This window comes from Myotis myotis, unplaced genomic scaffold (genome assembly GCF_014108235.1).
Source record: "Myotis myotis isolate mMyoMyo1 unplaced genomic scaffold, mMyoMyo1.p scaffold_m19_p_1, whole genome shotgun sequence".
Taxonomy (NCBI): domain Eukaryota; kingdom Metazoa; phylum Chordata; class Mammalia; order Chiroptera; family Vespertilionidae; genus Myotis; species Myotis myotis.
The window spans coordinates 180847314-180869937 of record NW_023416313.1 but is presented as its reverse complement, the minus strand read 5'-3'; the positions used below and the strand labels follow the sequence as shown (position 1 = coordinate 180869937).

The window sequence follows — 22624 nt, the reverse complement described above, 5'->3', positions numbered from 1 at the left end:
CCAACCTCCCCCCACACACACACACACACATTGGTTAATGTGTAATTTTTTTAGGTTATTAATTATTCCATGCTTTTTTATTTTTTATTTTTTTTTTTAAACATATATTTTATTGATTTTTTACAGAGAGGAAGGGAGAGAGATAGAGAGCTAGAAACATCGATGAGAGAGAAACATCGATCAGCTGCCTCCTGCACATCTCCCACTGGGGATGTGCCCGCAACCCAAGTACATGCCCTTGGCCGGAATCGAACCTGGGACCTCTCAGTCCGCAGGCCGACGCTCTATCCATTGAGCCAAACCGGTTTCGGCAATGCTTTTTTATTTTAAGTCAAGGAGATTCAGAACTATTGGAATTGGTGGTTATTAATTTAGGAAATTTGGCCAGATGCTTCTAAGTGCTTGGTTTTTAGACTTGAATGACACATAGTTCCTGTCTTCAAGTCTAAAAAAAAGTTCTAATAGAGGTAGATTTATTATACATCTATCTATCTAGATATATTTTGTACATATACATTTGGTATATACGATAGTTAGTTTCTAGTATATATTTTTACTTAAAATAGTATTTCCTTTTAGATTTTAAATTATTTATTTCTTCTCTAATAACACTCCTTACTTTATTTAAAGATTCTAAAACCATTTCTCACCTATCATTCATTAAGTCACAGTTTGTTATTTTTATTTAAAAAAGGATTTTTCAGGACATCCTTATTTATAACCCAAATTATTAAATTTGAAAAAGTGGTGTAACTGATCTTTGTAAATATTCATAGTTCACTTGATTCCAGCCCTTTACATCTATTGATGATGTTATTCATATCATTTTAAAAAATACATATATTTTTATTGACTTCAGAGAGGAAGGAAGAGGGAGAGAGAGTTAGAAACATCAATGATGAAAGAGAATTGATTGGCTGCCTCCTGCATGCCCCCTACTGGGAATCAAGCCTGAAACCCAGCATGTGCCTCACCTGGAATCGAACTGTGACCTCTGGGTTCATAGGTTGACATTTTCAACCACTGAGCCACACTAGCCAGGCTCACTTATTTATTTTATTTTTTTTATCCTCACCTGAGGACATTTTTTATTGATTTTTAGAGAGAGGGAGAGAGAGAAACATCAATGTGAGAAACATCAATCAGTTGCATTCCAAACATGCCCTGTTCAGTGGCAGGGAGCGAACCCAAAACCCAAGTACGTGCCCTTGACCTGAAATCGAATCCGAAATCCTTTTGTGCGAGAGGGCTGACACTCTAACCAGCCAGGGCTGTACATGATATTTCTAAGACTCCTTTTGGTATGTTTACTAATACTTTTGGGGGGTTTTGGGGGTTTGGTTTTAACTTTTTAATTAAAATTTTACTTTAAGATTTAGTCCTTTAATAAGAAAATTACTTAGCTTAAAAAGTTCCCATTTTTTAAAGAAGCTAAGGCATTTTTCCCCCTTGAGATTGCCCAGTATAATTTTGGTGTAGTCATCCCCATTATTTGAAACAATTTAAATTTCTTTAATGAGCACAGTCTGATCTCTTAATAAGAGATGATCATATACTTAGATTTTCTATATAAAATGATAAGGCAATAAGTTTCCACAGGATACACAGAATGGTCTTATCACACCATGTACATACAAAGAATTTTTAAGGGTCGGGATTTTCCTGAACTTTGATATTTGATTGCTATTTAACATTCAGTCCTTACCAATATTTTATTATTCAACTGAATTTGCTTATATATAATTGATATAGTTTGCCATCTTTTATTATTGTTTTCTTTGTCATTAATTAAAACTATTTTATGCCTTTAAGAATATTATAAAGTAGGTTAAGTTTGCTGTTCAGGGGCTCCTTCTGTTCTTTTCAGTATGTCTTTTTCTTAGCTGCTGCTATCCTTTAAATGCCCAAACACGTTCCTCTAGCACCCAAATTAAACCCACCTCCTCATAGAGCTACCTAGTCTAATCTTTTCTTCCTCTTCTCCAACCTCTTCAATTTTCTTTCGTGTAAATGAGGCCTGAACCTGCTAGCTAACCTGATAAACCAATTCATGACAATATGAGAGCTTGTTCTGGTGTGCTAATATGTTATTTACATCTTTTTTTTTTAAATATGGAATGCTTCATGAATTTGCATGTCATCCTTGCTCAGGGGCCATGCTAATCTTCTCTGTATCGTTCCAGTTTTAGTATAAGTGCTGCTGAAGCAAGCACTGTTATTTACATCTTTTTAAGAGGGAGGTTCTGCAGTAATTAGTTAATTCAAAGCAGTGATATTAATGACTGTCCTGTTTGAAAGAGTATTGATTTGGTGGGCCCTTTACCAACTGTCATATTATCTGATAAGTTTGCTATATATTTACACGAATACTACCAAAGTACTTGAGTTACTTTGTAGTTTAATGTCAATTCAGCAAAATTTTTTCCTCCAAAATATATATTTGAGTTTATGTTTGGCTATTACATTTCTAAATATTATAATAAGAAAAGCAACATCAGCATGAATATTTGTTGAGTATATATTCTAGTCTGATGGAGAAACATAGGATAAATTGTTGGTCATACATTTTTTTAGCATGTAACCAGTATGATATAATCTATGTGTGCTTGAAGTTTTCTTTTTCTTTTCAAAAACAGCTATAATGGATTTCCAGTTCTTAGGAACAGTTTATTTGAGAGACCTGATGGATTTCTACAAACACAAAAGAGCAAATTGCCTTCAAAATCAAGTAGTCCTAGTAGTCCTTCTCCTATGTTCAGAAGAACAAAACAGGTGCTTTGAAAATTTTGCATTTTTCATGTAATCGAATATTAGAACAAAAGTAAATATGACACTTATCCTCCCTTAATATACTTTACCACCTCATATGTAACTGTGACTAGATTAAGCTCCCTGAAACATTCTGAAGATAATTTAGAGTAAGTGGACTTCAAAAAATTAACTAGTTCTAGAACTCTATTTTATACTAGAGGCCCAATGCACGAAATTTGTGCAAGAGTAGGCCTTCGCAGCTGGGGCGGCTGCCTCGATCCCTCCCTCGCAGCCAGGGCGACTGCCTCCATCCTGTGGCTGTAGCCCCAGCTTCATCTGGAAGGTCATCCGGAAGGACTGCCGGACGGTCGTTCGGTTGATTTGCATATTACGCTTTTATTATTACAGATATGATATAATACAAATTCAAGCAGAGGCTTGAATATATATTAATTACAAGCAGATTTTATTAGGGAAACATTATAAAAGCAAGTGACTTATACCTGTTCAACACACAGTTAAATAAGGATGCCATGTGTGTAAATTAATTAATGAGATCTTTGCATTTTTCCCTAGGAAATTAAATCAGCCCATAAAATTGCCAAACGGTACTCTTCCATTCCTCAGATGTGGTCTAGGTGTCTGCTGCGTCACTGTTACGGACTATGGTTTATTTGTCTCCCAGCTTATGTGAAAGTATGTCATTCAAAAGTCAGGGCACTGAAAACAGCATATGATGTGCTTAAAAAAATGCAGTCAAAGAAGATGGATCCACCTGATGAGGTAACAATTATCTTTAAAATGACTTATTTCTATATTTATGGACATAGGTGTTTTGTTTCTGTACACTTTTGAATTTACTGTGTTTCAGGTGTGCTACCGCATTCTTATGCAGCTCTGTGGACAATATGATCAGCCAGTGCTTGCAGTTCGAGTGCTTTTCGAAATGCGGAAAGCTGGTATTGACCCCAATGCCATTACTTATGGTTATTATAATAAGGTAATTACTTTTATTTCATGGAGAAAGAGTATAACTTTTGTGATTATACAATCTTAATTTAATGGCAGAAGTTGTTGATGCAGGGTTTATTTGACATTTATTTTAGAGTATTTAAAATATATTTTGTAAATCAAGAAAAATTTTTGTGCTATTTTATGTTATACAATCTACTTAGATATTCTTTAGTTTGAATCTAAAGCCAATGTGTTCATTTATAAAAATTATTATACTAATTATTTTATTTTTTTTAACAAATAGGCTGTTTTAGAAAGTACCTGGCCTTCACGAAGTCATAATGGCTATTATCTTTGGACAAAATTAAGAAACGTTGTTTTAGGAGTAGCACAGTTCAAAAGAACTTTAAAGAAACATGCACGCTTATCACAAACAACTCTCTCAGGTAATTAAAGATTTTTAAGTATATATGTGTTTAATTTTTTTCTTTAAAATTAATTGACTAGTTATACTTTACATTTTTTAGAAATTTTAAATACTTTCAAGTTACTGAATGTTGTCTAGTTTTTATTGCTATTAAGCAAATTCTGATTGGAGTATTCTTCACATTTAAAAACACAAAATTTTACTTTTTTTCTTGTAACTTATACTATCAACTGTTGGTGGTCTCGTTTAGTATTCGTTAATGATTCACAATAGGGTTCTTTGTTACAATTGGATTTGCTAATTATATGGCACTTTTTGTATTCAGTATTAGTAGATATTAGCTTGAGCAACAAACTGATGTGTGTTTTTGGTATCTCCCTGAGTAGTAAAATGCTGTCAAATTGTGTTCTTAAGCAGATGGCAGTGACCTGGATGCTGTTAGTCATGGCAGCATGGATAGTGGTCATGGGACACACACTGTGGAGCAGGCACCTTTTAATACGGGTTTAATCAAAGTATATGCTACTGATGATAGATCTAGTACAGGTTTGTTTGTGCTTATGTATACATATATTAAAGTACATTTTAAAAATTAGATTTGCTCTCTGGTCTTTTCAGGATTTTACTTTTCAATGATGTATTCAACTCATTTTTTAATTTTATATATTAGGTATTTGATGTTGCATTTAATAACTGTATGCAATTTTATTCATTCTTTATTTGACTAGAAATAAAAGTTTAAGAATTTATTCAAGTATTTAGTCCATGATAAGCCAATTAACTTTGAATAGCACACATATCTCTTCATATCAATTTTATAGGATAAGTTCTTTGTAATTATGAAAATTTAGAGTTTTAAAAAAAGAAACTTATATCTCTGATCTGTGTTAATAGTACCATATCAACATCAATTTACTGTTTCATATGAGATATTATTATTGGGAAAGCTGAGTAAAGGGTACACAGGAACTTTCTCAGTACTGTATTATTTTATAACTAGAGGCCCGGTGCACGAAACTCGTGCATGGGAGGGGAGTGTCCCTCAGCCCAGCCTGCACCCTCTCCAATCTGGGACCCCTCAGGGGATGTCCGACTGCAGGGGATGTCCATAGGGATCAGGCTTAAACCTGCAGTCAGACATCCCTTTCACAATCCGGGACTGCTGGCTCCTAATCACTCGCCTGCCTAATTGCCCCTAACCACTCTGCCTGCCAGCCTGATAGCCCCCTAACTGTTCCCCTGCCGGCCTGATTGACGCCTAACTGCTAGCCTGCTGGCATGATCGTCCCCAACTGCCCTTCCCTGCAGGGCTGAGGGGACTGGGGGACCCCAGCTGGATGAGGCGGGGCTGAGGGGACTGGGTGCCACCATCTTGTGGCTGTGGGCATCACCATCTTGTGAGGTTGTTATGGTTGATTAGCATATTTCCTCTTTATTAGGTAGGATTCCTTGTGAGTCTTAAACTGTCCTGTATAATAAAAGGCTAATATGCAAATCGACCCAACGGTGAACAACTGGTCACTATGACATGCACTGACCACCGGGGGCAGATGCTCAATGCAGGAGCTGCCCCTTGGTGGTCAGTGCACTCCCACAGGGGGAGTGCCAGAAGCCTAGCGCAGCGGCGGTGACATGAGCCTCTCCTGCCTCCATGGCAGCGCTAAGGATGTCTGAATGCTGGCTTGCTTAGGCCCACTCCCCCACGAGGAGCAGGCCTGAGCTGTCTGTCAGACATCCCCTGGGGGCTCCCGGACTGCAAGAGCGTGCAGGCCAGGCTGAGGGACCACCCCTCCAGCCCAGTGTAGGAATTTTGTGTACTGGGCCTCTAGTATTAAAATTAAAAGTTACAAATAAATAATTTCAGTATATATAAAATTTCTAGCATTCTAGCACTGAAGGTGGCATTAATTTCATTAAAATAGATTTGTACATAGCCTTCTCTAATATTAAAACTGAAATATTTTAAAAATAAATTACTTGAATAATTCTGTCCTTTTTATTATTACATTAAAAATGTACATATGCTTTTTAAGTATAAGAGGTACCTCTTAATAGACAGAAATTTTAAATTTAAAACTCCATTAATAAAATATAAAGGCTACTATAAAGGCATAAAATACAAAGTTTTACTATCTCTGCAAACAGTAACATTTTGGCTCGTCTCCTTTTATGCCTGCCTTTAAAAATATAAATATAAGCTAATTGTGTTGAAATGTAATTTTCATAGTTGTTTTTTACGGGGCTGGTTTTATTAATTATGCAATGTGACTATAGTAATTAGCCATTGCAGTCAACCTCAGACATTATCTCTTAAAAATGAAGGAGTCTATTTTTTGTTTTTAACTATGGCCTTTTAAAAAAAAAAAGACTATCTTAAAACAGTACAGGACCTAATAAGAGCATGAATTTCAAGATTATCTTCACATTTTTAACTTATTTCTTTGGGAATAGAGCTGAAAAATTGATTACTAAAAGTACAAACTCAAAAGTATAACAATTGTATTCAATACCTAGTAATATTAGTAAAGTTTCCTTAGATAGATCTTTACAAGTATTTAAACCATTCCATATATAGTTTCTCATATAATCATAACAACTGTGTGTATTAGAAGTTTTTTTGTATCAATGCAACTTTTGCATTTCTTAAAAATAACTTTAACATGTTCTTTTTCTCATTCCCATGTATTTGTACTTAAGTGCAATTTGGTATTCAATTGAATTTTCAGAAAAAGTAATTACCTATTTATAAACTTACATAAACCCTTTTTTTTTTTTTTTTTTTTTGGTAAAAGTATTTAGACATTCAGCTTCCTGTATGTGAAGGCTCTGTTATGAATTCCCTGCAGATTTTTCTTCATTGCTTAGTTGGAACTCAGACTTTTACTAGAAAGGTCATGGACTTGTATAAAGAATGTCCGGTTTGTCTTTGTTTTTTGGAACCCAGCTAGTAGTGTGCATATATATGCTTTTGACTACAGCATGGAGCAAAATATAAATTATTTTGAGATTATCCCTTTCTTACTTTAATAGAGATGGGGGATGGAATCTAACAAAATAATGCTTCCAATTGAAAGTTATCCAGAAAAATTCCTATAAGTAAATCGGAATAGTAATGCGTTGCTCCTAATTCCATTTCTCAGTAAAGAAGTTTATGATAAACACCATATGGATTTTTTTTTCCTAGGTGGCCAGTCTGATCTTGGATATAATTCATTATCCAAAGATGAAGTTAGAAGAGGAGATATATCTACTGAAGACATTCAAGAAGAAAAAGATAAGAAAGGGAGTGATTCTAGTTCCTGTAGGTATTAAGTTGATATTGTATAAAATTGTGGGCTTATATTAATAATAAATACAACTGGCTTTCGGTATAAAAGTACTAATTTTATTTTTCACTTTCCTATTATAACTCCTCTTTCCTCCCATTACAAGCTCTCTCTACCACTTAATATTCCAACATACAAATCTTCATGTGTGAAGTGTATAGTTTTAGTGGCACAACCACTCTCAAATTACTAGTAAATACTATTCTTCTTGTAATAGAAATCTATTTCTTCTGACAGTGAATCTTTCTTTTTAATCCTCACCTGAGGGTATGTTTTTATTGATTTTAGAAAACAAGGAGGGAGAGAGAGAGAAACTTTGATGTGAGAGAGAAACATCAATCAGTTGCCTCCTGTATGCGCCCCAACTGGGAATCAAACCCGAAACCTAGGTAGGTGCCCTGACCAGGTTTGAAACCTGAAACCTTTTGGTCTACAATGCTCCCACCAACTGAGCCACATGGCCAGGGCCAAACAGTGGCTCTTTCCTGAGGTTTAACAATATTTTTATTTAATGCTTTTATTAATGGTCTGTTGCTTATATTCTCACCCTTGCCTCTTCCCATTGAAAACAGTGTTTTACAACCAAAGAAGTGATATAAAATGTATGCATGGACCTCATTCATAACCAGTACATAGTAATTTGATATAGACCTTAAGACCTCAGATCAGTGTAATTACTTGTGATTGACAAATTCATACAGAGGTATTTGATAATTTCTTATTACCCATTTGGAGGAGAAATATTTAGAACTAAAAGCTACTTCTTTTTATGCCTTATATGATGCATATAGTTTTCATCTTACCAATTTCATTTTAATCTTTACAGTATCAGAGAGTGAGAGTGCAAAAGGAAGTGCTGATTGTCTTCCTAAGCTCAATTATCAAAGTTCTTCCAGTATAGTTCGCCTCAGTGGTACAAATAACAACAGTGCTGATAAAATATCGGCAGAAGGCACAGGTAAGTTGAATAGTATACCTCTGTTATGTGCTGTATATCTTGTATCTGTATTTCTAGTAAATATTTATTTTTTTAAGTGTTCATTCTCCAGGATTATTTTTTATATATTTGTGCATCCTCACATAGTATAGTTTAGTAGCTTGAATTCTGTATTTTATAATATACTTTATTCAAGTTTTTATAAGAAAGTATAGGGACAAACTTACAAGCTACATACTATATTTTGAGTTTGGACTGTTGGGACTTTTGGGAAGGGGGAAGTGGGAGCAATTGAGATGATCAGTCTGAGAGTACAGTATACCTCGCCAGTTTTTAAATTAAGCTTATAAGCTTAATGAAGACATTGTTCCTGGTTTTTCAGGGGCAAAAGGATAGTCCTTCAAATTGTTTAGATACCAATACATAATATTTTTTCTTTTTAAAGTGCTTTTTATATATTATTTTATATTTATTAATATAGTAATGCTTGCTCGGCCAATGTGGCTCAGTGGTTGAGCATCAACCTATGAACCAGGGGGTCTCTGTTAGATTCCCAGCCAGGGCACATGCCCGGGTTGTGGGCTTGATCCCCAGTAGGGGCCATGCAGGGGCAGCTGATCGATGATTCTCTCTCATCATTGATGTTTCTATTTCTCTCCCCCTTTTCCTTCCTCTCTTTTTAATCAATAAAAACATATAAAATAATAATAATTTTTTGTGGATAAAACTATCACAGCTGCCTTTAATTGGTTTGGTTTTTCATTTTTATAGGCAGAATACTCAGATTTTTAAGGTCATCTAATACAACCATAATTGTAGTAACTATTGTTATTTAATCAATGTAGTGGAATTAACATGAATATTATTAACAACTAGAGGCCCGGTGCACGAAATTTGTGCACTGGAGGGGGGATCTCTCAGCCCAGCCTGCTCCCTCTAGCAGTCTGGGAACCCTCCGGGGTCTTTAGCACTGCCGCGGAGGCGGGAGAGGCTCTCACTACTGCCGCTGAGCTCAGCAGCCATGAGCCTGGCTTATGGCTGAGTGGTACTCCCCCTGTGGGAGCACACTGACCACCAGGGGTCAGCTCCTGCGTTGAGTGTCTGCCCCCTCGTGGTCAGTGCACATCATAGTGACTGGTTATTCCGCCATTCTGTCGATTTGCATTTTAGCCTTTAATTATATAGGATAATATTATTAAGTATACCATGAGTAAATATTAATTTTAATTTATAAGTTTTAAAAAGCAGTGCAGTCTAACATCTAGGAGTATACCTTTTATAGTTCGTCAAATCTGGGTTTTAATCCCAGTTCTGTCATTTAAGGACTGGATAACTTTGGGCTATATAATTAATCTCTCTCAAGCTATAAGGATGTTGGAATAATTATGGGTAGACAATGTAAGTAAAGTACATAGTATAGTATCAGTCAAATAGCAGACACTTGATGAGTGCTTACTATTATCATTTTCATTATTAGTATTTAAATATTTAAGACAACTTATAATAGCACATTACATTTTTTATGGCTAAAACTTTTCTTGTTTTTCAGAAAGCACATCTGAGCCACTCTTAATATCATCATTTGAGAATACAAATGAAGCAGGAAACATTCAAAGTAGATGCTTCAGGAAAAGAGATAAAAATGGCAGTGAACCTAATTTGCAGCAGCAAATGTCCTGGGGAAATAGAAACCGCAATCATAGTGGAGGAGTAATGATGGGACTTATGCTCAATAGAATTAACCAGGATGCAAACCCTGGAGATATGGTTGAAAAATTAGGAGCTGATGCAAAAATTCTTTCACATGTTATCTCAAAAAGCAAAAGACCAAATAGTCTTGATATTGGAAGTCCATCTTTACGATCAAAAAGAGATAGTCTAGAAAAGGAATCTAGTGATGATGACACACCTTTTGATGGTTCTAATTGTTTGGCAGATAAAGTGGATTCTCCAGTAATTTTTGACTTAGAAGATTTAGACAATGAAACCTATGGGTCAAAAATGGGATATGTTGCCACACAAAATCCCAAAAGGATTCAACGTATGAATAGCAGCTTTTCAGTAAAACCTTTTGAAAAAACTGATGTTGCAACAGGATTTGATCCCCTCTCTCTTTTGGTTGCTGAGACTGAGCAGCAGCAAAAAGAAGAGGAGGAAGAAGATGAAGATGAAACCAAAAGCGTTTCAACACCATCTGCTAGGCGTGATTTAGCTGAAGAAATCGTGATGTATATGAATAACATGACCAGTCCTCTGACAAGTCGGACACCAAGCATTGATTTACAACGGGCATATGATGATAAATTAACTGATAAGAAAAGTCCAACATTGGTCAAGGCGTGTAGAAGATCTAGCCTGCCTCCTAATTCTCCTAGGCCAATGAGACTTACCAAATCTAAAAGTTATACAAAAAATGAAGACAGACCAAGGGATAGACTCTGGTCTTCTCCTGCCTTCTCACCTTCTTGCCCATTTAGGGAAGAAACTCAAGATGCATTTACCCATTCATCACCTTCATTTAATTTAGATACACTACTAGTACCTAAACTGGATGTTCTAAGGAACAGTATGTTCACTGCTGGAAAAGGCGTTGCAGAGAAAGCAAGCAAATGGTATTCAAGGTTCACCATGTATACCGCATCATCTAAGGTACGTATTGTTAGTATTTTCTACTTTTCCTTTTATCCTTCACCACCAAAATTCCCTTACTTGTAGAGATGTCTGGGGTTGTTTTTTACATTCTCCTTAAACACAGTTTTGAAAAAGGATTCTTCAGATGTCTGAGGTTTGTAAGTATCAGAATTAAAACTTGAAAAGAATTGACTAAGGTTATGTTTATAGTTAGATTTTGGAAGAAAGTGGTTTGTTGCTAGAGTAAAAGTTAGTGTCATCTGAAAATGCTCACTTCATTATTCCCTTCAAAATGAACATTTTTTTCAGACAGTGTCCAGCATGCCTTCAAAACTTACCAGCCAGGCATAGGGCTTTCCTGGTTAGGGTGTAGTAGCTTGTGAGCTGTCTACATACCTCCTAAGAACAAAAAGCTAGATGAAAGATGGAAAGTAGCTGTTCAAAGTCATCAGAGAACTGCGGAAGCAATTAGACAGTAGAGGGACAAGATTTTAGGGAGAGGAGACTTGCAGAGGTGAGCTGAAGTTCTATAGCTACTTTTTCCCTGAGGTCATTTGCTTGTTTTGAGCATAGAGCAAGAGTTTGCAAATCCAAGCTTTGCCATATCAGAGGGCTATGGAGAGGTGAAGGGGGCAGCAGAGCTTTGGAGATCTTATGTAGAGCTAGAGAAATAAAATTGGAGACTTGAGGGTCTTCGAATACACAATTTTTTTCCTTCAAGGCATTTTCCAAACGCTGAAAAGACAGGAGGCTAAAAAAAGGTAAGCAGCCCTGACTGGTTTGGCTCCGTGGATAGAGCATCAGCCTACAGACCCAAGGGTCCCAGGTTCGAGTCTGGTCAAGGGCATGTACCTTGGTTGCGGGCACATCCCCAGTGGGGAGTGTGCAGGAGGCAGCTGATCGATGTTTCTCTCTCATCGATCTTTCATACTCTGTATCCCTCTCCCTTCCTCTCTGTAAAAAAAAAAAAAAAATCAATAAAATATATATATATATAAAAAAAAGGTAAGCAGAAAGTCTCTGACAGATAAGAAGTTTTATGGTACTGGGAATATAATAGCTAGAGTTCATGAACTGCTGGGCAAGGGGGTGGAGGTGCTGGTTAATATACTAAGCCCTTAGTTGGAAGTCCTGTAGAGCTATACCTTAGGAGCATTGGCAAACTGGAGGTAGACTGGGCCTGACCAAAACTGAAACCCAGGCTTGACTCAGTTCAGTCTGTGGTTAAATTAAAATAATCAGCCTTTATCAGAAAGAGGAAAAAGTGTACCCTTTCTAGAGAAATAGAACAACATCTGGAGTCCATACAATTTTTTATATTCTGTCGCTCAGTTAAAAATAGCTATGCCAAGAGACAAGACCATAACTAAAAAACAAAAGAAAAACAGATATTGGAAATAGATCTTTAGGAGATCCAAATACTTGAATAGCAAGAGACTTTGAAATAATTATGTTCAAAAAAATACATAAAATTGGTTTAAAAAATAGCTCCCAAGTTAGAAAATTTCACCAGATAATTATTTATTTAAAAGAATCAAATATAGCCCAGCCAGTGTTGCTCAGTGGTTGAGCATCAACTCATGGCCCAGTAGGATTAAAAAAACAGCAACAATGAGATGTAGCCAAAAAGCCCATAAAAATGTTCAAATAATTTTATAAATAACAACTCAGTAACATATACTTGACTAGAAAAAAATAAATTGTATTATCTGGGCAGTAGAATTATAGATATTAATTTTTTTCTGTCTACAAAAATTTGTATCTAGTAGATTTTCCTACGGATTATGGTATAAACAGAAAAAAATTATTGTTGGTGTTCTCAAAAGTGAAAACTATAAATATATGTCTTTATAGCCTGGATTATTGTGAAAAAAAGAATAAAATGTAAACATAAATTTTAAAGAATAAAATGTATTTCTAAGGTATCATCCTGGGCTGAGATTCACAGAGAGGAAATTAACAATAAATAGAGATTTATAAAGTTAGCAAGGTTATCTTACTAACAGATACTTTGATCTAATTTTAAAATGCTGTCTTAAAAATTGATCTATAGCACATGTTGGTCCAAAGTAGTTTGCACAAAGTAGTTTTCAGATGTGTTTTTCTTTACCTCAGAGAATCTAGTTATCAACTACTATTGCAAACTACTAAAATATTATTTTTTGTTTTGGTTTTTTTTTTTTGGTAATGTTGATTAACTGATCATCTGAGTAATTAAGTACTTCCTCTGCCTTAGAAGTGACTTTTTAAATGATACTCTAAATATGAAGGAAAGTAAGCTTATAATTATGTCCTTAGGATCAAAGTTCTGATCGTACCAGTCTTTCTTCAGTGGGAGCCCAGGATTCTGAATCTACCTCTTTAACGGATGAAGATGCCGGCCCTGAGTTGGAAGGAGCCACTTCCTCCCAAGAGTGCAGTACTACCACAAGGACTAAGGGCATTGATTTCAGCAGAACAAGCCTAGGAAGTTCTGCCTCCCTAGAAGGTTTGTTCAGACAGTATTGTCATATTTCATTTGATAGGTGGTACCTTTACTTTTTTTCCCTGTATATTTTATTTTTGTACAAGATTTGCATGCCTCCAAAGTCAAAACAATATTGAACCAAGGCATTTTCAGAGAAGCCTAGTATCCATCCCCATCCCCTTCATTTGTTTTCTCCATCACTAGAGGTAACCAACCATTTTTATTCATTTTGGTTTATCCTTCCTTTGTTGCTTTTTTAAAAAATAATAGGCCCATGTGTGCATGTGTGTGTATTCTTATTACCTCCTTGTCTTGTTATTCAAAAGGTAACCTACTAGAAATACCTTGCCATTCCCCCCCTTTTTTTTTTACTTAACGATAGATCATTGCATATCATCACATAACACTGTCCCTCATTCATTTTTATGGTTGCATAGGTCATCATGTGTCAGTGTATCATACTTTATTTTAACCACTTCTCTGTTGATGGATATTAAGTTTACAGCCTTTGACTATTATAAATAACTAGAGGCCTGGTGCACAAAAATTTGTGCACTCGCGGGGGGGGGGGTTCTTCAGCCCAGCCCGGGCCCTCACGCAGTCTGGGACCCCTCGGAGGATGTCCGCCTGCTGGCTTAGGCCCACTCCCTGGGGGATCGAGTCTAAACTGGCAGTCAGACATCCCTCTTGCAGCCCAGGAGCCCTCGGGGGATGCCCACTTGCCAGCGGGGACCAGGCCTAAGCTGCAGTCGGATATCCTTAGCACTGCTGAGGAGGCAGGAGAGGCTCCCACCATCACTGCTGTGCTGGCAGCCGTCAGCCTGGCTTGTGGCTGAGCAGAGGTCCCCCTGTGGGAGCGCACTGACCACCAGGGGGCAGCGCCTGCATTGAGCGTCTACCCCCTGGTGGTCAGTGTGTGTCATAGTGACCAGTCATTCCCAGGCGTTTTGCTGTTAGGGTCCATTTGCATATTACCCTTTCATTATTTTTTTTATTATATTTTATTTTTTTATTGCTTAAAGTATTACAAAGAGTATTACATATGTCTCCTTTCCCCCCCCCCCGCCCCCTTGACAATCCCCCGGCCTCCCCTACCCCCCTGTCTTATGTCCATTGGTTATGCTTATATGCATGCATACAAGTCCTTCAGTTGATCTCTTACTGCCCCCCCCCCCTCCAACCCTCCCCAGCCTTCCGGCTATAGTTTGACAGTCTGTTCGAGGCTGCTCTGCCTCTGTATCTATTTTTGTTCATCAGTTTATACTGGCCTTTATTATCCATAAATGAGTGAGATCATGTGGTATTTTTCCTTCATTGACTGGCTTATTTCACTTAGCATAATGCTCTCCAGTTCCATCCACGCTGTTGCAAATGGTAGAATTCCTTCCTTTTTACAGCAGCATAGTATTCCATTGTGTAGATGTACTACAGTTTTCTAATCCATTCATCTGCTGATGGGCACTTAGGCTGTTTCCAGATCTTTGCTATGGTAAATTGTGCTGCTATGAACATAAGGATGCATATATCCTTTCTGATTGGTGTTTCTGGTTTCTTGGGATATATTCCTAGAAGTGGGATCACTGGGTCAAATGGGAGTTCCATTTTTAACTTTTTGAGGAAACTCCATACTGTCTTCCATAGTGGCTGCACCACTCTGCATTCCCACCAGCAGTGCACAAGTGTTCCCTTTTCTCTGCATCCTCTCCAGCACTTGTCGTTTGTTGATTTGTTGATGATAACCATTCTGACAGGTGTGAAATGACACCTCATTGTTGTTTTGATTTGCATCTCTTGGATGATTAGTGACTTTGAGCATGTTTTCATATGCCTCTTGGCTTTCTGAATGTCCTCTTTTGAAAGGTGTCTATTTAGGTCCTTTGCCCATTTTTTGATTGGATTGTTTATCTTCCTTTTGTTAAGATGTATGAGTTCCCTATAAATGTTGGAGATTAAACCCTTATCAGTGATAACATTGGCGAATATGTTCTCCCATGCAGTTGGCTTTCTTGTTGTTTTGTTGATGGTTTCTTTTGCTTACCCTTTTATTATATGCCTGGTGCATGGGTGGGGCCTGGCTGGTTTTCCCTGAAGGGTGTCCCAGATCAGGGTGGGGGACCCGCTGGGGTGCCTGGCCAGCCTGGGTGAGGGGCTGAGGGCTGTTTGCAGGCTGGCCACACCCCCTTCAGGGTGGGGGGTCCTGCTGGGGTGCCTGGCCAGTCTGGGTGAGGGGCTGATGGCTGTTTGCAGGCTGGCCACAGCCCCTTCAGGGTGGGGGTCCCCGCTGGGGTGCCTGGCCAGTCTGGGTGAGGGGCTGATGGCTGTTTGCAGGATGGCCAAGGCCCCCAGTGGGAACCTTCACCCCCATGAGGGTGTGGCCAGCCTGGGTGAGTGGCTGATGGCTGTTTGCAGGCAGCCAAGCCCCCTAGCAGGGACCCTCACCCCATGAGGGTGTGGCCAGCCTGGGTGAGGGGCTGATGGCTGTTTGCAGGCTGGCCACAGTCCCTTCAGGGTGGGGGTCCCCACTGGAGTGCCTGGCCAACCTGGGTGAGGAGATAATGGCTGTTTGCAGGCTGGCCACGGCCCCCAGCCACCCAAACTCCCAGTGGAGGCTGGCTGGAAGCAGGTATCTGGGATTTATTTAGCTCCTATAATTGAAACTTTGTTGCCTTTAGTGGAGGCCACAGCCAGCTAGGGCAGGTGGGAAGCTTGGCTTCCTCCATCGCCGGGGCAAGCAAGCCTCCTGCTTGCTCCAGCTCTGTGGCTGCCGGCCGCCATCTTGGTTGGATTAATTTGCATATAGTCGCTCTGATTGGCTGATGGGCATGGCTTGGGCATGGCAAAGGTACAGTCAATTTGCATGTTTCTCTTTTATTCGGTTAGATTATAAGTTTGCCTGGACTTTGAAAGCTACTTCAAAATTATTCCTTGAAGTGATATTGCCAAGTTCCCTTCCTCGGGACTATACTATTTTGCATTCCCTCTGGCAATGGGAATATAAGAATACCTATTTCCTCAGAGCCTTGTCAGTAAAATATGTTGGCAACCTTTTGTATTTTTGCCATCTGATAGGTGAGGAATGTATTTCAGTTTAGTTTTCATTTATATTTCTTTTATGAACTAAACTGAGGATCTGTTTATATGTTTAAGGACTATTTGTATTTCTTTTTCTGTGGACTCTCCTTTGCCTACACTTCACTTATTGGTCCTTTATTTAAAATGTTTTAGTAGCTCTTGTTATATTAAGGAATTAATGCTTTATCTCTTATGTAAATGGCAGGTACTTTTTCCTAGTTTGTGGGGGGGGGGGGGTTTGTCACAAGGTTTTAATTGTATGTCATCAAATTTATCCGTCTTTTCCTCTCTTGCTTCTGGATTTTGAATCATTAGGAAATACTTCCCCTTCCCTAGGTTCACCAGTGTTTTCTTCTGATACTTCTCTGGTTTCCTTTGTAACATTTTCTGGGGTCAGTACATTTTTCTGTAAAGGGCTGCCATACGTAAATATTTTCTTGTATTTTAAACATGGAAAAACACAAATAGCAAAATAGTAATTACAAACAGCTAGAATGCCTTCTACTCTGTACACATAAAGTGCTTAATAGTGAGTGATGAACACACAAAGCATGTGAGAATCAGGAATTAGAGTACATTTCCTTAGGTTTACACTCAAAACAAAAACATATACATTGAAAAACATTTTTCGCCGAGACCGGTTTGGCTCAGTGGATAGAGTGTCAGCCTGCGGACTGAGAGGTCCCAGGTTCGATTCCGGTCAAGGGCATGTACCTGGGTTGCGGGCACATCCCCAGTAGGAGATGTGCAGGAGGCAGCTGATCGATGTTTCTCTCTCATCAATGTTTCTAACTCTCTATCTCTCTCCCTTCCTCTCTGTAAAAGATCAATAAAATATATTTTAAAAAATAACAAAAAACAAAAAAAACAAAAAACATTTTTCATTGTTTATTTGTGTGTTTTTTTCTTAAATTACCTTTACTATTTTGAGTAGAACAGTGTGACATTTTATCAGAAAATTTAAAAAAGTGAAAGATTCTCATATCCTTTCTCATTAGTTTTAATGGTTTCGCCCTTTGTTTTTTAATAATGGACAGGATCCCTGTCAAAGTTTGCCTTACCTGGGAAATCAGAGGTGGCATCTCCCTGCAACACAAGTAACACAAATATCTTCCAGAACTATGCAATGGAGGTACAGTTTTAATCAAAAGAACATTTTTATGTACTGCTTTATGAAAGTTACATTTCTTAAGTATTAATGGTCTTGGATGGAGTAATAAAATGTTAAATATGTAGTATCTGAAAATTTCAAAATGTATGTTGCAGCTGAATGAACTTAAAATATCTAGTATTTCAGATTGTTGAAGTCATACCATTTTCCTCTGTTTAGAAAAGTTCCTTTGAGATTTATCAGCATACAAAAGCATTTTCATTTCAACATTTATATTTATCCCTTGTTATATGTATATTCTCTTTGAATTTTTATTTTACATCTTAAACACTTAACAACCAAGTTTGCTGTGCAAGCACACTTGTTTGATGAAGATACAGGGAGCCATTTTGGCATTTGTGTCAACTTTTTCCATCATGTTTTTCATTCTTTGTATCAGTTTGATGTAGCTATCTGATGTTGCAATTTACAAAGTTTCTGATGACTTCAGGAATTTCTACATTTTATTAATGTAAAGACAATATTTATGTTCATCCACAGCAACTATCTTTAGTGACAGACCAGGGGTTTATTGTTGTTTTAAATCTCCAATCTGTCATAGCTGATACTCTTGCAAAATACATTGATCACACACTTAGTTGTTACAGCATTGACAAATTACTTTAAAGGTTTCTAAATCGTCCCTTCAATTTCTTTATTTATTACAAACCAGTAAGAATTTGTGGACTAGCATTTGTTCAGTGACCGCACTTTGAGTAGCACAAATCTATAATGTGTAATTACAAATACTTATTTGGGGTACTAACAAATTATGCTTGGGTTTACTTTTCCATGGCAGGCTTTTTTTAGTAATTACAATGGTTAAAATGCTTGCTTAAATGCAAGTTTCCTTTTCAGGCTAAAATTTTGGAATAGATTTAGCTGAAATAGTTAAAGATAAATATATAATGCATTGAATATAATTCATATTTTGTTTGTAACTTCCAAATCCTTCTGCATTTTAGTTTCCTAGTATATTTATGAATTGAACTGTTTTTAATTTATAATATGCACTAACTAGCTTACTTTATACAGTGCCATTTTCTCCCACAGGTTCTCATCTCAAGTTGCTCTCGGTGTAGAACTTGTGATTGTCTTGTCCATGATGAAGAAATCATGGCTGGCTGGACAGCAGATGATTCAAATCTCAATACTACATGCCCATTTTGTGGCAATCTTTTCTTGCCCTTTTTGAATATCGAGATAAGAGATTTAAGACGACCTGGAAGGTAATGATTTATGCTTTCTTTTCTTCATGTTTAAGAGTCACATTTCCTAGAATCTCTCCTTTCTCAATAAGCTCCTTTAATTCACATTGCAGATACTTTTTGAAGTCAAGTCCATCTATAGAAAATATGCATTTTCCATCCTTTTCAAGTCAGGGAAGGCAGTCTTGTATCTCAACATCAGCCTCTGGTCTTGACACATCTGTTATCTCTGTTCAAGGGAATTTTGATTTAAATAGGTGAGTATATTATGTAGAACTATATGTTAACAATTTATATAATATATGTTTTTGATAATGACAAGAATTAGATGAACATTTTAAGGTTTAAGTTGCTATGTATAATAGATTCATAAGCTTAAATTCTAAGTAAAACAATATTAAAATTATCTTAATAACCTAAATGTTTAATCAGTTATAATTTATACTCTATGAATCCTCATGGTATCAGTTATATAATTCATATAATGTAATGTTTACTAGTATTTTAAAGGTAAAAATTTTGTAGAACACTTGAAGTTTATAATGAACACCTTTCTCTTGTGTCTATCTCTTCAGGAATTAAGTCAGTACTACTATTTTGGAATATTTAATCTTCTACTTAGGAATATTTAATAATCTAAAAAAATATTTGGAGCTGATAAAGGAACTGTAAAATTAAACTAAGACATATACAGTAAGCCTAATATAAATAAATCTACGCTTAAAATTCATTTTGGAGAAGTGCCAAATATAGATAGCTGGCAGATGAAGCCATATTAGTAGCTGCATGTGCAAAAGAAAATGCCTGCATAGTACTGGCAGGCTGGTATGATCTGTTTAATCCTAAATGCTTAGGCAGCAAAATTGCAAACCTGTGTGTGCACTATCTTTCATCACATGTCTGTTGTAGCCCTTACTTTGACTGCCACTAGCTTACAATAGGTGGGAATCTCCCTTCCCACTAGCTGAAAAAATAGATGCCTATTTTCTCTGCTTTATATTATCTGGGCCTGCTGTATAAACGTTGTCCACTAACTGTGTTTGAATAATTAAATGATTCTTGAATATTTAAAGTGCACTGGATAAAAAGGAAATTTAACATGACTAGACTACTTAAAAATATATGCCTTTTTTCCAAGCTGAAGCCTGAGTTCCTTGGATTTACTTTGCTATGCCCAGGACTGATGCTAAAGAGAAGAATATGGCCTTTCTAGAGAAATAAAGTAAATCTAGACAATGATATGCTTTTTTCTTTTTTCAATACCCAAGCAAATCTAAACGGCTGGAAAATACATATGCCCGAAGTATTCCGATCCCTGCTGATAGATCAAAAACAGCTCTATCAAAATGTCCAATATTTCCAATGACCAGGAGTGTCAGTACTTCCGGTCCCTTGGATAAGGAAGACACTGGAGGGCAGAAGCTAATTCCTACAGGCAGCCTGCCAACTACTTTACAAGGAGCTACAGTATGTATTTTGGTGTTTTTAAAAATTTGGACATTGATCATTTACATGATTTTGTTCACCTTGTCCGAAACAGCCTTATTAGCTTTAATTTTTTTAAATTTCCATCTGAGGATAGGTTTATTGATTTTAGTGGGGGGAGAGGGAGAGAGAAACATCAGTGTAAGAGAGAAACATCCATCGGTTGCCTCCCATATGTGCCCCTACCGGGAATCGAACCAGCAACCTTTTTGGTGTACCAGACGATGCCCCAACCAACTGAACCACCTGGCCAGGGCCAGCTTTAATTTTATTGTCAAGGAGAGTTTCCTGTTCCATGATACAATTATTGCACCTTTCTACTTACATGGAAAACATTGACAGGAAATTTTTTAATGACTTAGTATCATAAATCTTATATTTACCATTTATGGTTTTTATTTATTCAACAGGATTCTTTAGGATTAGAATGGCACCTCCCAAGTCCAGATCCTATCACTGTCCCATATCTCAGTCCTTTAGTAGTATGGAAGGAACTTGAAAGCTTACTGGAAAATGAAGGCGATCATGCAATAACAGTGGCAGACTTTGTGGATCATCATCCAATTGTTTTTTGGAACCTGGTGTGGTATTTTAGACGTCTTGACTTGCCCAGTAACTTACCTGGATTGATTCTTTCTTCTGAGCATTGTAACAAGTATTCAAAGGTATGAGAGTACAAATTAACTAAAAGGCGATGCTATTGTCACCATTGTAATGTTTGCATATTCCTAATGACAAAAAAGTAATGTTTATGCTATTTTTAATAACCATCTTAATCATTAGATGAATAAGATTGATTAAATTGTGTTTACAAATAATTTTTCTTCTTTCAGTCTAAGTCATGTTTTTTAGCCTTCTTGTAAAATTTATACAAAATGGGCTTGCATTTTATTTTATTTTTTTTCATCATTAATACATTTTTATTCTTTTTATTATTATTATTAGTTAAGGTATTACAAATGTGTCCTCATCCCCCAGGGCTTGCATTTTAATTATGGCCTCAAGAATTAACTGTGAATGACCCTTATGGAAAGAGTTTGTGAGTTGGCCCCACTCACGTTTCATACCTCCTTCAAAAACAAGCCTGACCCTTCTTTAAGAGGATCTCTCTAATTCATATTGTAGTCATGTGCTACCATTCTCTTCATTCCTTTACTCTGGGTTTTTGATTAACATTTAGGTATTCAGTTTGTTATATGTTCATTTGTATTTTTGATATGTTGTTCTATAAAAGTGTTTTTATTTTTCATATGCTGTCACCACCACAAAATTGTAAAGCTTCTAAGTTCAGAAACCTTGCATTCTCCTTCTTGTGTTTTATATCTATGATGATTGTGCACACATTTTGGATTTTCAGTGCATGATGAATGAGTGTCTGAAGGTTAAGTCAGTCAGAGTTATCTGGCCTAGGGTCTTGGGCTGATGTAGAACGGGGCTGCCTGGTTTATCTTTGTTTGGACCTTCAGCCATAAGCTGGTAGAGATTAGCCCTTCACACTACCCTTTCTCACAGATCTCAGTACTTTGTAAAATCTGCTTCGGAGCAGAGATCACTTTACTTTAGAGATCATTAGATTCTCAACTCAGCCCATCTTCCTTCAGTCAATATAAAATGCATACAGACCGGTCATTTGCTGTTCTCTTTATCTCTTGCACACATACATCCGAAAAAAATATTTATAAGGTTATTTATAAGATATTTACAAAACATTATGTAAGGATCATTAATGAATGTTTGTTTATTCTTCAACACAGATTCCCCGCCACTGTATGTCTGAAGATAGTAAATATGTTTTAATACAAATGTTATGGGACAATATGAAATTACATCAGGATCCAGGACAGCCCTTGTATATCCTCTGGAATGCCCACAGTAAGTGCTATCATAGAATGTGCTGGATTTTTTATATGAGAGTAATCTCTACTTACTTTAAATAGCCTAAACTAATGCATAACTGACTTTTATTTTACTATACTACTTTTTGTCTTACAGGTCAAAATCGTACTCTTTTGTTTGAGAGTGAGTGTTAAGTTTAATGTTTTTAGTGCTTATCTTCTATGGAGGTCAAGGGTTTTTTTATTTTTTATTTTGTGTTTTTTGGGTTTGTTTTTTTAGTAGTGTTGTATATGTGCTGGAGGGGTTGTGTTTTGTAGAGTTCTGCTTTTAGCACATTGCTTATCCCAACTTCTTCTTTATATTTATTTTTGTTTGTTTCC

General features: G+C 36.8%; 1 protein-coding gene and 1 non-coding gene across 37 annotated transcripts in view; one reads left to right on the top strand and one right to left on the bottom strand.

Annotated features, from left to right (window-relative positions):
• Positions 1 to 22624, top strand: part of DENND4A (DENN domain containing 4A) — a 106724-nt gene that overhangs the window by 79041 nt on the left and 5059 nt on the right. For 27 of the 36 annotated variants that reach the window (XM_036305342.1, XM_036305326.1, XM_036305093.1 and 24 more), the window contains 16 exons: positions 2637 to 2772; positions 3328 to 3534; positions 3623 to 3751; positions 4010 to 4151; positions 4547 to 4678; positions 7317 to 7433; positions 8285 to 8416; positions 9945 to 11044; positions 13325 to 13514; positions 17603 to 17697; positions 18751 to 18944; positions 19037 to 19180; positions 20192 to 20390; positions 20819 to 21073; positions 22163 to 22280; positions 22401 to 22427. In XM_036305342.1, the coding sequence (XP_036161235.1) occupies positions 2637 to 2772; positions 3328 to 3534; positions 3623 to 3751; positions 4010 to 4151; positions 4547 to 4678; positions 7317 to 7433; positions 8285 to 8416; positions 9945 to 11044; positions 13325 to 13514; positions 17603 to 17697; positions 18751 to 18944; positions 19037 to 19180; positions 20192 to 20390; positions 20819 to 21073; positions 22163 to 22280; positions 22401 to 22427 (3317 nt within the window). Of the gene's footprint in view, positions 1 to 2636; positions 2773 to 3327; positions 3535 to 3622; positions 3752 to 4009; positions 4152 to 4546; positions 4679 to 7316; positions 7434 to 8284; positions 8417 to 9944; positions 11045 to 13324; positions 13515 to 17602; positions 17698 to 18750; positions 18945 to 19036; positions 19181 to 20191; positions 20391 to 20818; positions 21074 to 22162; positions 22281 to 22400; positions 22428 to 22624 lie in introns of those variants that run through there. The other 9 variants (XM_036305259.1, XM_036305266.1, XM_036305302.1 and 6 more) reach the window with 9 other exon arrangements.
• Positions 2107 to 2213, bottom strand: LOC118661197. The gene has a single exon (XR_004969194.1). It is a non-coding gene; the product is annotated as a U6 spliceosomal RNA (small nuclear RNA).